The sequence below is a fragment of the Neophocaena asiaeorientalis genome, unplaced genomic scaffold (genome assembly GCF_003031525.2).
Source record: "Neophocaena asiaeorientalis asiaeorientalis breed wild unplaced genomic scaffold, Neophocaena_asiaeorientalis_V1.1 scaffold92, whole genome shotgun sequence".
NCBI lineage: Eukaryota > Metazoa > Chordata > Mammalia > Artiodactyla > Phocoenidae > Neophocaena > Neophocaena asiaeorientalis.
This window is the reverse complement of record NW_020174057.1, coordinates 1,282,509-1,298,493: the sequence shown is the minus strand read 5'-3', so window position 1 is coordinate 1,298,493 and position 15,985 is coordinate 1,282,509. Positions and strand designations below refer to the sequence as shown.

The 15,985-nt window shown below is 37.3% G+C and overlaps 1 protein-coding gene across 2 annotated transcripts in view; it reads right to left on the bottom strand.

The window, feature by feature from the left end:
- Positions 1-15,985, bottom strand: part of CDK17 (cyclin dependent kinase 17) — a 96,873-nt gene that overhangs the window by 44,674 nt on the left and 36,214 nt on the right. For both annotated transcript variants that reach the window (XM_024754365.1, XM_024754366.1), the window contains exon 2: positions 1,167-1,313. In XM_024754365.1, the coding sequence (XP_024610133.1) occupies positions 1,167-1,284 (118 nt within the window). In that variant the 5' untranslated portion in view covers positions 1,285-1,313. The remainder of the gene's footprint in view (positions 1-1,166; positions 1,314-15,985) is intronic.

Sequence of the window (15,985 nt, the reverse complement as noted above, 5' to 3'; positions counted from 1 at the left end):
AGTTGCTCCGCGGCATGTGGGATCTTCCCGGACCAGGGTTCGAACCCATGTCCCCTGCATTGGCAGGCGGATTCTTAACCACTGCGCCACCAGGGAAGTCCCAATCCATGACTTTTAAAGTCCAGAGCACTTTCCATTATACCTTTCCCTCTCTCACAAGGGCAGTTACATTTCATCCAGAGGGGGTGAGGGTATTCATGTTTTCACCAACTGCCACAAACCTCTAAACAGAAGAACTTCAGGCAGAGGCAAGGAGGAGAATCTGCACCTTATGACACACTGGCAGCCATCCCTGTAAGCTCCTTCCCTGGTTATTACTATGACATCTCTAGGGCTATTTCAGTTTTGAATATGTAGGCTTGTTCTACAGATTTCATCAGGATTTTGCAGCTTAATCCATTCAATTTAACAAACTTTTTATTTTATATCAATATCTGTGTACTAACTACTTTACACTGTAAAAAGAACTGTCAAACTTGTGAAACATTATATGCCTATCTACTGTAAGTGCTTTCAATACTATGGATAGATTCTTTGGTCAATATAAAGTAAAAAAAATGGTATGATTCACTCATATGATAAACCTTGTCGTCTATGTGGATAGTCAATATATGCATATATAATGTTATAAAACTGATGAAATTTAAAACAGGAATTTCACAAACTTTTTTTTTTTTTGGCCACGCCGCATGGCTTGTGGGACCTTAATTCCCTGACCAGTGATCGAACCCAGGCCCTCAGCAGTGAAAGCACAGAGTCTTAACCACTGGACCACCAGGGAATTTCCAGGAATTTCACAAACTTACTATGCACTTTTAAGCTGTATAAACTTTGGTTATAAGAATAACAAAAATATTTAAATGTTAATTTGAAAATAGCTACTTAACTAGGATAATATTATACAAAGTATTCTTATTTAAGAACTAATGAAAAATGGAAAGATAAACAGGATAGAGAATTCATCAGGGTTAGAGACCAGCTATAGTAACACTGTTGGAGTAAGAATGGAACATTCCAGTAAGCAAGCAAAAGTTACTGAACTAGGGAAGGAGGCAGAGAAATAAACAGAAGGAACCTACTAAGGACTAATCAGGAAAGTAAATTTACATTCGATTTATCATGTAATTCAATTCTCTCCTCCCCTTCCCTACCCCCTAAATATTTACCATTATCTTTGCTGCTGTTTTCTTCAATAGTCATTTGTTCAGCCAATTCAGACAACGATTCATCAATAGTCTGGCTTCCTCGAAGCGTGAGGGATAGCCTTCTCTTAAATTTTTTCATCCTATCAACTGAATGTGACTTGAAAAATCCTGAAAGAAGAGAACAGAATGAACATAAGATTAAAGCTATGAATATCTTACAGCTCCAGAAAAATGCTGTTCTCGGTTTACTGGGAATCTTCAAAATAAGAATAAAATGAGGAATTCTCACATCCATCAAACATCACAAAATCCAACCCTTCCTTAAAAAGATCCACTCACTTGAATTAATGCCATATTCATATCGCATCATCAGAAGAGCAAGAATTCTACAAAACTAAAGACTGAGATTTTAAGCATCACAACTAAGAAGGATTACAAATCTTCCTAAAATGAGCTTTGTAAAAACCAATTTAGTGAAAATATATCATTATTTTGATGTGTAGGTTCCATTATTATAAGTATCAATCATCATATTGGAACCAGTCAGTGATATCTTTAAATATAACTGAGGGGATAAGACAGGTGAAAGAGGTGGGGTAGGGAGAGAATAAAGAATGATGCTTGACAATTTATTAAACAGCTCCAACAGAAATTTTCTTTTTTAACTTCTTATTTAGCCAATATATTGGGGGTTTGTTCTTCCCCCCACCCTGGTCAGCTGTCAGGAGTCTCCTCCTATTATTATAACAATGCCAAATTTTAGAAGGAAAAAATAAAAGTCAAATTAACAGGTTTCAAATGCCTACTCCATACTAGACACTCACGTCTCTGAATTCATTTAGTCTTCCTAATTCTAAAGAGCATACTATACTATCCCATTTTCACAAATAAGCAAACAGGCTCAAAGAAGTTCCCTGACAGAAGGCAAACAAACAATTATCGATAGAACTGAGATTTAAAACTAAGATTACCATTTACCTTTTCCCCCACATTTTAACATCTCTGAAATCAGGATGTATCACAATTACAGTTAAGTCCCCTACATACGAATGAGTTCCATTCCAAGAGCGTGTTCATAAGTCCAATTTGTTCATAAGTCCAACAAAGTTAGCCTAGGTACTCAACTAACACACGCAGCTATATAGTACTGTACTGTAATAGGTTTATAATACTTTTCACACAAATAGTACATAAAAACAAACACAAAAAATAAAGAAAACATTTTTAATCTTACAGTACAGTACCTTGAAAAGTACAGTAGTACAGTACAACAGTTGGCATACAGGGGCTGGCATCGAGTGAACAGGCAAGAAGAGTTACTGACTGGAGGAGGGAGAGGAGGTGGGAACTGGCAGAGTTGAAGGATCATCTGCAATAGGAGATGGAGGGCAAGCTGCAATTTCACTCACGCCTGATATTGATGGAACACATATCGCATCTCTGAAAGTTCACAACTTGAAGGTTTGTATGTAGGGGACTTACTGTAATGGGATGTCAATTATAATTGACAGCTTTCTTTTTTCCTAGTAGTACATACACTAATGGTATAATTCATAGTGAAGTCTTGGATATGATCAAACAAGGTATCTGCCAAAACCAATTCCTCAATTATTTACCTGTAACTTCTTTTCTTATTTACAGTCTTAATTGTGGTGAGCTAGTTTACCAGATTACCAAGTGTACTGTAACCATTACCCCAACTAAGAGCTTCTTCTAACTCCCCTATGCTAAAATACCTGTTTTACCATTTTGCTTATTTTCTCATCCTAGGGCTCTATTCCAAGTAGCTGAGTGTGCTGAACAAGTGAACTCTACATAAGATATTTTTAATGAATAATTTTTGTTTGCTCAAAGGCTCGGGGTAGGGTACTGAATACAAGTTTACAAGTGATAATATTATGTTTTACCAACTCTGTTTTACATACTTAAAGACAAATCAATGTTGCTGAATATTTTCTACTAACCTTCCAGCTGACCTCTTTCCAGTTGTGCCTAAACCGCAATTAAACCTACTGGGTTCTAAATTTTAGTTATTATATTTTCAATCCTAGAATTCCTATTTGATCCCTTTCTATAGATTCAAGTTCTCTACTGAAATTCTTCACCTTGCCATCTATTTTCATGACTAGGTTATAGTATTTTAAAGTTCTTGTCTATAACTCCAGAATTACACAACCTATGAATAACCTGCATAACCTGTTTCTATGCTGGTTTTTCTCTGTTGGTCCTGTTGAATGCATAGTAATTTTTTTACTGAATACTACACATTGTATGTGAATGACTGTATGAAAATATGTAAGAAAAAATGTAGAAGCTCTGGATGATGTTATTATCTTCTTCCAGAAAGGATTTATTTTTTTTCTAACAAGCAGTCAAGAGTAAGAGATTACCTCAGTCCAATCAGGAACACAGCTGGCCTGAGACTGAGTTTCAGATACTATAAAGTCTGGCCTACTTCTGTTTGTTCCCACTCCTATGGTGTGGCCTTTCAAAAGATTCAAACTGCAAACCTAGGACTAAAACAACAACAAAAACTATTGAAAGCTCCACTCAACTCCCTCAGTTGCTTTTTGCTCACCTCTCATACACTGCTCAACTTTTATCCTCTTATCCAAAAGAGCTTAAGAGTTAGAAAACATCTCTAGAGGAAACCCACAGAATACGTCTATTTCTCTTCTCTCCTGAATCTTTACTCCTGAAGTCTTGACTGACTCAAAAGCTCTACGATGCCTTCAAACTATATTTTTTCCCTAGTCTCATAGGGAGCCTTAGTCTGTCTGATACAAGTTCCTCCCATCACAGGCAGAAATGGACATTCAGATGTGGATTAAAGGAGATAACATATACTTTAGCAAACAAGGTGAATTTATAGGAGGCAGTCAGTAAACTTTAAGAGTTGTTTCCAACTAAGAAACCTGTAACTATATGGCTGTCCTAAATGCTAGATTCTTTACTTCTCAAAGTCAGCCTTTATATAGCTCTACCTTGACAGTCAGTAATCCATGCCATTTGCTTAAAACATATTAGATATTTAAGGTGAATTGAGCTATCACCAATCTTCATCTACCCTTTTGTTTCTCTAAGGATTGATACCAGAGACACCCTCCTTTGTATCCAGAATCATCCTATGCAGTTAAGGGGTAACTCTGCAAGCTTGGGGGGTTAAACTCTGCACATTCCAAAGAAAGGAATCACCTAAGACAAGCTCCTAGGAGATAACCTCTGACCCCTTGCAATATCCTGCCTGATAAATTTCTTTGTATACCTAAAATCTTGGGCCACACCAGATAATTTATATTAACAATATGAATTATGGTAAATCCCTATCTCTGTATGCCTGGGGCTTTGGGCCACACCATTTATCAGCCTGACCTCAGGGAGGGAGGAGAAATAAGGGAAACTGGAGACTAAGTAACTAAAGACAGTCATGTAGGTACTTCCATGGCTATGTAATTGACCCCTAAAAAAAACCTCTGGACACCAAGATTCAGGTAAGCTTCCCTGGCTGGCACCACTTTGCCATGCTGTCATACAGGACAACTGGAGGAATGGAGCACTGTCATGCAATTCCACTAGGAGAGGATAACCGAAAACCCGCACCTGGTTTCTCTTGGACTCCACCCTATATACCCTTTCCCCTGTGCTGATTTTAATCTGTTATCTTTTCACTGTAATAAAACAATCATGAGTTTAACAGCTTTTCTCTGATTTCTGTGCCCTTTTAGCAAATTATCAAGCATGAGAGTATCTTAGGAACCCTCAACACACACTCCTTCAAGAAATCTGTGTGCCCTAACAAAAACCTCTAAGCGCTAGTAGCTCACAGTTACCAACTTTTTGACTCCAATTTTCTCAGTCAAGTGGTCACGAATGTCTACGTAACTATACAAACATCACCACTTCAGAATCTTGCACACCATTTTTGAAAGCTTGCTGACCATGTACCTGCCTCTTATTTTAGATGACAAATAAGGATAAAATAACAAACTATAACAGACATGTTATTACAGAATTAATTCACATAACATGGTAACATCCCATTCTGACCATGTATGTGAAAAGTGGTCACTCCAAACTGCCTTGTACTGTAAATAAAAAATATGCCCTGGATTTTAAAGACTTAGTATTTTAAAAGAATGTAAAAAATCTATTGTTATATGCATAACATGATTTTGAAAAATTCTAGACATATTTAAGTAAAATTTATCAATATTTCTAAAACTAACTCTACTAATTAAATATACCTGCAAAATACTTTAAAATTCAGTATGGTGCTCACATTATATTTCTATTGGGCAATGCCACTATAGAGCGCCAAGTAAATCTTGATGGTTTTAAGTGGGTACAGAAAAGGGGGGGAAGGGAAATCACATAAGTCTTAACTTTTTCTTCATACAATGCTTTTGAACAATATATTAGTTGAAATTCTATGTGTTTATAACTCAGAACAGTATGCATTTCCATCAAGAGCGAAGAAAATTCTAGTATATAAAGTAACTAACTTTATGTATTTTCTACTCTGTCAGGAATAAGAAGGACATTTCTAATTCATTAATAAGAGGTGCAGTGGTTAAGAATCCGCCTGCCAATGCAGGGGACACGGGTTCAAGCCCTGGTCTGGGAAGATCCCACATGCTGCAGAGCAACTAAGCCCGTGAGCCACAGCTAAGGAGCCTGCGCTCTAGAGCCCGTGAGCCACAACTACTGAGCCCACATGCCACAACTACTGAAGCCCGGGCACCTAGAGCCCATGCCCCACAACAAGAGAAGCCACCACAATGAGAAGCCCGCGCACCGCAACGAAGAGTAGCCCCCGCTCACCGCGACTGGGGAAAGTCCACGCACAGCAACGAAGACCCAATGCAGCCAAAAATAAATTTATAAAAAAGAAAAACTTCATAATAAAACACATTGCATCCTCAAAAAGGTCCTATTTTTTTAATCTTCCGTGCTATAACTGTAACCTTTTAATTAAGTCACAATGATCAGTAAACGCAGATGTTAAGGAATTTCATCAACGATGCCTATAGATCATTATTAAAGAAAAAATACTCCCAAGTTAAAGATTCCTTGACATATCTAATTATCTTTAAGAAGAATTATGCATGTCAACTTTTTTGCCCATTAGATTGAGGACAAAAACACATGCAATGCTACAATAAAACACCTTTTGTGAAGTAAATATTACTATTTACATTAGCTTGAAGGTTAACTAATATGTACTGTATATTAATAAAGCAGTGCTAAATTACTGATTTCCTAAAACCAAAACCCTCGAGAGTTGCGTTAAAGGACTTCCCTGGTAGTCCAGTGGCTAAGACTCCATACTCCCAACACAAGGGGGCCTGGGTTCAATCCCTGGTCAGTGAACTAGATCCCACATGACGCAACCAAGAGATCGCAAGCTGCAACTAAAGATCTCGCGTGCCGCAACTAAGACCCAGCACAGCCAAATAAATAAATAATATTTTTTAAAAAACAGTTGGGGTGAAGTATTTTTTCTGTTTTAGCAAAAACTTTTATTTGGGATTGTTAGGCTCTTTACACTGTCGTTTTCATGAAGATTAAGATATATTAACAGTAATTTATAGTGAATGCTTAAATATTGTTTTATATTTAAATCCATGCCAATGAAAAAGCTATTTTTATCTTAGAAGTAAGTGTACTGTAATTTAAAATAAACCCTAAATAAAAACTACACAACTGTTTGGTTTTAATATTTTAAAGACTTAGCTATCTAGAGAACAATTATAAATGCTCAAATTTCAACATAAGCTTTACCCTGCAAAGGGCTCTTTCCTGACCCTGACCCTCTCTATTCCTTTATCCTTAGTTTTTTTTTTTTTACTCACAGTTGTTTTGTTTTTACCACGTATAAATAATATATATATATTCCATATATATATACCCATTCGAATATATCTGTGTGCATGTATAATACAAAACAACTTTTATGCCTTTCTAGTTGTCAAAAAGATCTCCAGCTTTTTGCCATAGCTAGATCAAATTTTAAAAGGTAAAGGAGCAATAAATGATACTCAGAATGACTTACTATAAACTCTGCCTCTTTCTCTTCCTCCCTCCCCTATATATATTTATACACACACACACACACACACACAGCTGAAAATGTTCAAAAATCAGTTTCCAACTACAAGTGCTTAAAAGAAACATGTAATGTGTTACCTTACTTTATCACCTAAAATTTGATCTGGGATTGCCTGCTGTACAATTAAGAAATTTTTTCATGTTTTTTTTTTAATCCTGAAAATGTAATTACAAGCATACATAAGCATGCAGTAAAACAAAGTGCATCTTTATTGTACTTTGTTTTACTGCACAACAGATAATGTGTTTTTTACACTAATGGAAGGTTTGCAGCAACCCTCCAAGTCTACAGGTGCCATTTTTCCAAAAGCATTCGCTGACTTCGTGTCTGTCACATTTTGGTAATTCTCACAATATTTCAAACTTTTTCATTATATTTGTTGGGTTGATCTATGATCAGCGATCTTTGATGTTACTATTGTAACTGTTTTGGAGCACCACAAACCTCGCCCATCTAAGACAGTAAACTTCATAAATGTTATATGTGTTCTGACTGCTCCACCCACCAGCGGTTCCCCCAACTCTCTCCCTCTCCTCAGGCCTCCCTATTCCCTGAGACACAATACTGAAATTAGGCCAATCAATAACCATACAATGGCCTCCAAGTGTGCAAGTGAGAAGGGTCGCACATCCCTCACTTTAAATCAAAAGCTAGAAATGACTAAGTTTAGTGAGGAAAGCACGTTGAAAGCCAAGACAAGCCAAAAGCTAGGCCTCTTGTGTTACACAGTTAGCCAAATTGTGAATGCAGAGGAAATATTCTTGAAGGAAATTAAAAGTGCTACTCCAATGAACACCCGAATAAGAAAGCAAAATAGCCTTACTTCTGATATGGAGAAAGTTTTAATGCGCTGGATGGAAAATCAAGCCAGCCACAACATTCCCTTAAGCCAAAGCCTAAACCACAGCAAGGCCCTAACTCTCTTCAATTCTATGAAGGCGAGAGAGATGAGGAAGCTGAAGAAAAGTCTGAAGCTAGCAGAGGTCGTTGGTTCACGAGGTTTAAGAAAAGATGCTATCTTCATAACATAAAAGTACAAGGTGAAGCAGCAAGTATTGATGTAGAAGCTGCAGCAAGTTACCTAGAAGATCTAAGATAATTAATGAACGTGGCTACCCTACACAACAGATTTTCAATGTAGACAAAACAGCATTCTATTGGAAGAAGATACCATCTAGGACTTTCATAGGAGGAAAAATCAATGCTTGGCTTCAAAGCTTCCAAGGAAAGGGTGACTGTTGTTAGGGGCTAACGCAGCTGGTGACATCAAACTGAAGTCAATGTTTATTTACCATTCCAATCATCCTAGGGCCCTTAAGAATTATGCTAAATCTACTCTGCACGTGCTTCGTAAAAGGAACAACAAAGCCTGGATGACAGCACATCTGTTTACAACATGGTTTACCGAATATTTTAAGCCTCCTTTTTTTTTTTTTTTTTTGCGGTTCGCGGGCCTCTCACTGTTGTGGCCTCTCCCGTTGCGGAGCACAGGCTCCGGACGCACAGGCTCAGCGGCCACGGCTCACGGGCCCAGCCGCTCTGCGGCACGTGGGATCTTCCCGGACCGGGGCACGAACCCGTGTCCCCTGCATCGGCAGGCGGACTCTCAACCACTGCGCCACCAGGGAAGCCCCATTTTAAGCCTACTTTTGAGAACTACTGCTCAGAAAAAAAGAATCCCTTCAAAATATTACTGCTCATTGACAATGCACCTGGTCACCCAAGAGCTCTAATGGAGATGTACAATGACATTAGTGTTGTTTTCATGACTGCTAACACAACATCCACTCTGTAGCCCAAGGATCAAGGAGTAATTTTGATTTTCATGTCTTGTTATTTTAGAAATGCACTTCATATGGCTATAGTTGCTATATATATAGTGATTCCTCTGAGGGATCTAGACAAAATAAATTGAAAACCTTCAGGAAAGGATTCACCATTTTAGATGTCATTAAAAAACATTTGTGATTCATGGGAAGACATTAACAGAATGTTTGGCAGAAGTTGAGGGGTCTAAGACATCAGTGGAGGAAGAAACTGCAGATTTGGTAGAAACAGCAAGAGAACTAGGATTAAAGTGGGACCTGAAGATATGACTGAATTGCTACAATCTCATGATAAAACTTTAACAGATGAGGAGTTGCTTCTTACAGATGAGCAAAGAAAGTGGTTTCTTGAGCTAGCATTTACTCCTGGTGAAGATGCTGTGAGGACTGCTGAAATGACAACGAATGATTCAGAATATTATACAAACTTAGCTGATAAAACAGCAGAAGGGTCTGAGAGGACTGACTCCAATTTTGAAAGAAGTTCTACTGTGGGTAAAATGCTATCAAACAGCATTGTATTCTATAGAGAAATCGGTCATGAAAGGAAGAATCAATTGATGCAGCAGCTGTTATCTTAAAAAACTGCCACAGTCACCCCAACCTTCAGCAACCACCACAATGATCAGTCAACAGCCATCCTCCACCAAAAGATTACAAGTCACTGAAGGCTCAGATGATGGTTAGCATTTTTTAGCAATAAAGTATTTTTTAATTTAGGTGTACACACTGGTTTTTTTAGACATAACGCTATTGCACACTTAGACTACAGTATAGTGTAAACATAAGTTTTATATGCACTGGGAAAAAAAATTCGTGTGGCTCACTTTACTGCAGGGGTCTGGAAACAAATCTGCAATATATCTGAGGAATGCCCATATTCTATTTACTCAGAGAATACAGATAACCATCCTGGAATGCCAACTGAGTTTTGCCCTAGGAATGGGAAACACTTTGTTATTGTTGTTGTTAAGACAACAGCTATGAAAACTCACAAACTAGATCCTCTACTATGAGTATTTACCTGAAAAAATGCTGTCATTTTGTGGCCCTTTGGTACTTCCAATTAAAAATTTTTGTACACAAATTTACCTTATAATCCAAATTTCTCTTGATTAAAGGACTTATTTGAGTGGTAATTCTCTGCTTATGTCTTTGAAACATTCTTAAAACAACTTAATAATTGCAGGAAAAGTTGGAGAAAAAGCTGAGATTGTTTTAAAAATGCCTATGATTTTTCTGTAGGTAAAGAAGCAGAATTTACGTGCAGAACAAATTAAGCATTTTAAAGTTTGAATTTAAATCTAAGACTGAAATGACAGGCTAGTACTTTTCCACTAAGTCCTGCTGTTGTTAATCTTTCCAAAATATCAAGTAGAATAATATGACTTCTCAACAAAGAGAACTTTATTTATTTCTTTATAACATTTTCTTCAGTGACTGCAGTCTTAAATTAAACCTTCTGTAACTGAGGTAAACTCACTGAGTGGCCTGTAAGCAAATTTTCTAATAGCTTTTCCTCAATAATTAAATCACGATAAATATTTAGCACTTTCTAAGACACTTAAGCTAGCTATACTTGATGAGGAGGAATAACAAAAATTAAGTTTTCTCACTAAAGACACAAATTTCTTATTTGTATAAAACACGAAGTTATTGTACAAAATATTAACAGAGCACTGAAATAGAATTTCAATCATGCTTATAGGTTTTTTTCACCAAACACTTTAAACATCTTAATCCTTTATGAGTTCAAATCTGAGACTGATTCTTTTCCTTTGAAAGTCTGAGCAAACACACCAACCAGAAAAAAGACACCTACCGGAAGACTTTCCTCTATTCATAAACACACATTAGAAAGACAATATAATACTGTGACACTTGAGATGCAAAATGTCATAGTAGGAAGCTCTTGAGGTTGGTCCCCCCACCATAAATAACCAGCAAAGTGGAAAAAAGGACCAGAATCAACTATCTCAGAACTCTGGAACCTGACTGAACACTTATAACAACCAGGGGAGTGCTTGCTGAAGGGAGAGGCTGTTGATCCTGATAGAAGAACCACATGTGCAAACCAGTTAACGCTGCCCTTTCCTCAGCCTGGTCCCAACAATGGAGATAGCAAGCTGCATTCCTAGGGCAGCTGGCTGGTGCCAGGGCAGACAGTGGGGAACCTTGACACAACAAAGTGGGGGCTGCAGATTTTGGGCAGTCTGACAAACCCCTTGAGAGACTGGCACTGATGCGGGCACTTGCCTTCCTTAAGGCCCTTTTGGGCTGCAGGGGGTGCCTGTACTGGCATCTACTGGGAGACTTAAAAGAGACAGCGATGTTTTCTTTTGCTGTTGCTTGAGCCAAATATTAAAGATCTTCAGTAGGTCACTAGCTGACTGCAGGGGTAATGGAATAGAAACTTCAGTGACCACACACAGGAATACACATTTGCAAAAATCATTTGGGAGAGTCACCAATGGATGGAAGCAGACCTCAACAACCAAGAAACACCCACAGCCTTGGAGCAGGAGAATCTGGTTTTCAGAGTTACCTCATTATAGTACAGTGCCCATGTCTCAACAAAAAAATTACATAGCATATAAACAAAGAAAGCATGGCTCATTTACAAGAAAAAAAGCATTTGACAGAAACCATTCCTGAAGAAGACCAGAATTTTGGAATTTGTAGCCAAGGATGTTAAATAAACTGCCCTAAATATGCTCAAAGAGTTAAAGGAAACAAAGAACTAAAAGAAACCAGGAAAACAATGTATGAAAAAACAGACTATCAATAAAAAGACAGATATTATAAAGGAACCAAACAAATTCTAGAGCTAAAAAAAATACAGTAACTGAAATGAAAAATTCACAAGAGATTTAAGTAGGCAAAAGAAACTATCAGTGAACTTGAAGATAAAGTCAAAATTATCCAGTCTGAGGAACAGAAAGAAAAAAGAATGAAGAGAAATGAACCAACTCTGAGGGATCTGTAGGACATCATCAAGTATACCCACAAAGACATCAGAGTCCCAGAAGAGAAAAAAAGAGGGTAAACATCTTTTTGAAGAAATCATGGTTGAAAACTTCCCAAACCTGATGAAAAACATGCATATGCACATCTGAAAATCTCAACAAACTCCAAGAAGGATAAACTCAAAAAGATCCATGCTATTCAAAGTGTCAAAGCCCAAAGACAAAAATAAAAAGAATCTTGAAAACAGCTGGAGAGAAGCAACTTCACACACACACACACACACACACACACACACACAAGGAACCCTCAAAAAGATTAATGGCTGATGTCTCATCAGAAACTACGAAGATCAGGTGGCACTGGGAATAATGTATTTAAAGTCTGAAAAGGGAAGAAAAAAAAAAAACTGTCAACCAAGAATTCTATATCCAGCCAACTATTCTCCAAGAAGGAAAGAGAGATAAAGACATTTCAGATAAACAAAAGCTGAAGAGGTTCATTATTAGTAGACCTGCCCTACGAGAAATGCTAATCAGAGAGGTTCAGGCTGAAATGAAAGGACGTTAGACAGTAACTCAAAGCCATAAGAAGAACTAAACAACACCAGTAGAGGTAAGTATACGCAGTTATAAAAAACAGTATCATTGTACTTTTGGTTTGCAACTTCTCTTTTCCCCCTTTTTCCTATATGGGTTAAAGGACAATGTACACACACATAAAAATGATAAATCTATGTTAATGGGCACACAATGTATAAAGAGGTAATCTGTGACAATAACAATATAGAGGAGGAAGGATGGAGATATACAGGATCAGAGTGTTTACATACTATTGAGGTAAGTTGGTATTATTCAAGCTAGGTTGTTATAAGTTAATTCTAATTCCCAAGATATAAAGACACACAGAGATTGAAAGTAAAAGGATAGAGAAAGGTATTCCATGCAAGTAGTAACCAAAAGAGCTGAAATGACTAAATTTTTGTCAGAAAAATAGAATAGTGAAAAAAGAGACTGAGAGAGACACTATATAATGATAACAGATTAAGACATGACAATCATAAACATACATACCTAACAACAGAGCCTGAAAATATACTAAGTAAAAACTGAAAAAATTCAAAAGAGAGTTCTACAATAGTAATTGGGAGACTTCAATACCCCATTTTCAACACTGGATAGAAGAACCAGACGGAAGATCAATAAAGAAATAGAGGACCTGAACAACACTATATACCTAGTGTATTAGACTTAACAGACATTAGAATGTTCCACCTAACAACAGGAGAATATACATTCTTCTCAAGTGCAAACAGAACATTCTCCATGACAGACATTAGTAAGACCACAAAACAAGTCTTAATAAATTTAAAAAGACTGAAATCATACAGAGTATATTTTCTGATCACAGTGAAATGAAATTGGAAATCAATAACAAAGAAAACTGGGAAACTCACAATATGTGTAAATTAAACAGCACACTCTTAACCAATGGATTAAAGAAGTAGTAACTAGAGATATTAGAAAATAGCTATAGACTAAAGAAAACAATTCCACTCCTAGGGATATATCCAAAAAAATTGAAAACAGGGACTCAAGCAGATGCTTTTCCACAAATGTTAATAGCAGCATTAATCATAATAGACAAAAAATAGACATAATAGACAAAATCATAATAGACAAAAGGTAAAAACAGCCTAAGTGTCCAACAAGTGAACAAGCCTAAGTGTCCAACAAGTGAATGGTAAACAATATGTATATATACACATAAATACATACACAAAAATACATACAATGGAATGAATACTATTCTGTCATAAAAAAGTAATGAAATTCTAATACATGCTAAAGTGTAGAAGAACCTTAAAAACATCATGCTAAGTGAAATAAGTCAGACACAAAAGGACAAATATTATATAATTCTACTTGTATGAAATATCTAGAATAGGCAAATTCATAGACACAGAAAGTAGAACAGAGGTTACCAGGGAATAGAAGGGAGGGGGCAATGAGGAGTTATTGTTTCATGGGTACAGAGTTTTTGTTTGGGATGATGAAAAAGTTCTGGAAGTAGACAGTAGTGATAGTTACACAACTTTTTGAATGTATTAATGTCACTAAATTGTACACTTAAAATGTTTAAAATGGTAAATTTTATGTTATGTATATTTTACCACAATAAAAAATATCAACTATTGTGTCAGCATGCATTTATATCAGTTTTTTATCAAACCTGCATATGGTCAATACCTTATTTTAGTACGATTTTATTAAAAGAACAGGCTAAATAATTTCAGTGTGAACAAACTATACAAATTATTTTGAACACAAAAGAGTAACTAGTACTACTGCTTATGGTTAGGATACAGAAACTCACAAAAGACTTTTTTTGCTCCCATCTCAACAATAAGAACAACCCAGACAGGCTATAAAATCATAGTTTTTTAAACTCAAAGAGCTGAGACGCAAAAAGAAAACAAAACAAAACAAGCCACACAACATAAATGAACTAAATTCCTAGAGGGAACTAGCCCTTTCCAGGAATGAAAACAGGAATGTCTGGTGTCACAGTGAAAGGAGGAGTAAACTTGCTATAAAAGGGGAAAACTAGCCCAACTTTTAAGAAACTTTTTAGGGGTTCATGGGGTCTGGCAAGACATTAAAACCCTGAGCAGCTTCAGTCACAGAGCAAATCTGTACTTTCTCAAAAGGATCCTTTCCAAGTATTGGAGCTCTATTAGGAGAGTGGGGAGGTAGGACTGTAAAATGCTGGGGACAGTGCAGCAGAGCTAAGAGAAAAAACTCTGTCCCCAAGGGGCAAGTCCAGGCCTACTACAGAAAGGGTATTAGGTGAATGCTTTTTCCACAGGTGAGGAAAGCCAGGGGTGGGGCTAAAGAGAAAAGAAAATGGCTCAGCTGCCCAAAACCTCAGCATCTGAGTTGTGAAACAGAGATCTCTTACAGTTTTGCCAACTGCTGGCTGGGTTTTAAAGTGGGAAGAGATTTCCTGAGTCTCACAGGTAGCTCAGACCCCAAGCCCTAACGAAGGGAAAATTCTGATTCTGCACTCAGAACATTTGATACCAGTGGTGAACTAAATATAACTAAAGTTATAACAGAGTTAGGACACAAATTAGACTGTTTTCCTATCAAATATTATATTTCAGCTCTTCCCCCAAAACTATGTCATGGAGACACGTTTACATACATGAATGTAGCTATTCAGAATTAAAGTCTAGCATCTGGGAAAGGTATCAAGGAGAAAATAACACACGTATCTCCACTGCCTCCAAACCCTGCTCCTCTTGTAATCTTCACTATCCCAGTAAATGGTAACTCTATAGTTATCATCTGCTCTGGCTGTCTTCCCTTTTTTCATACCCTACAATCAATACATTACCAAAACCTGTAGGCTCCTCCTTCTTACCACATGAACTGCTAAAATCCTAAGCCAGGCCCCATCATCTCTTTGTCTAGAATATAATATTTAGAGCATCCTAACTGGTCTTCCCGCTCCCACCCACCACCTTCCCCCTCCCTGCCCCACTGCCCATAGTATATTTTCTATATAGCAGCCAGGGCAAACATACTAAATCATAAATAACCTAATCTCTCTTCTCCAAAATCTTCCAACGACTGGCGCTTTACTCAATAGTTAAACCCAGAGTCCTTAAATGGCTTGCTAGACCCTATATGACTTGTCTGTCACTCTCCTTTTTAACCACATCTACTACAATTCTACTCCCACCCACTCTACTCTAGCAGCACAGTCTCTTTGCTGATTCCTGCCTTTGCCCTTGCTCTTTGTCTGCCTGGAATGCACTTCTCCCAGATACGCTTAAGGCTAACTTCCTTCTGTGTGCTACTCAAACATCACTTCCCTGGTCACCCTGTATTAAACAGTGACAACTCCACACCCAGGTTACACATTCCATTCCCCTT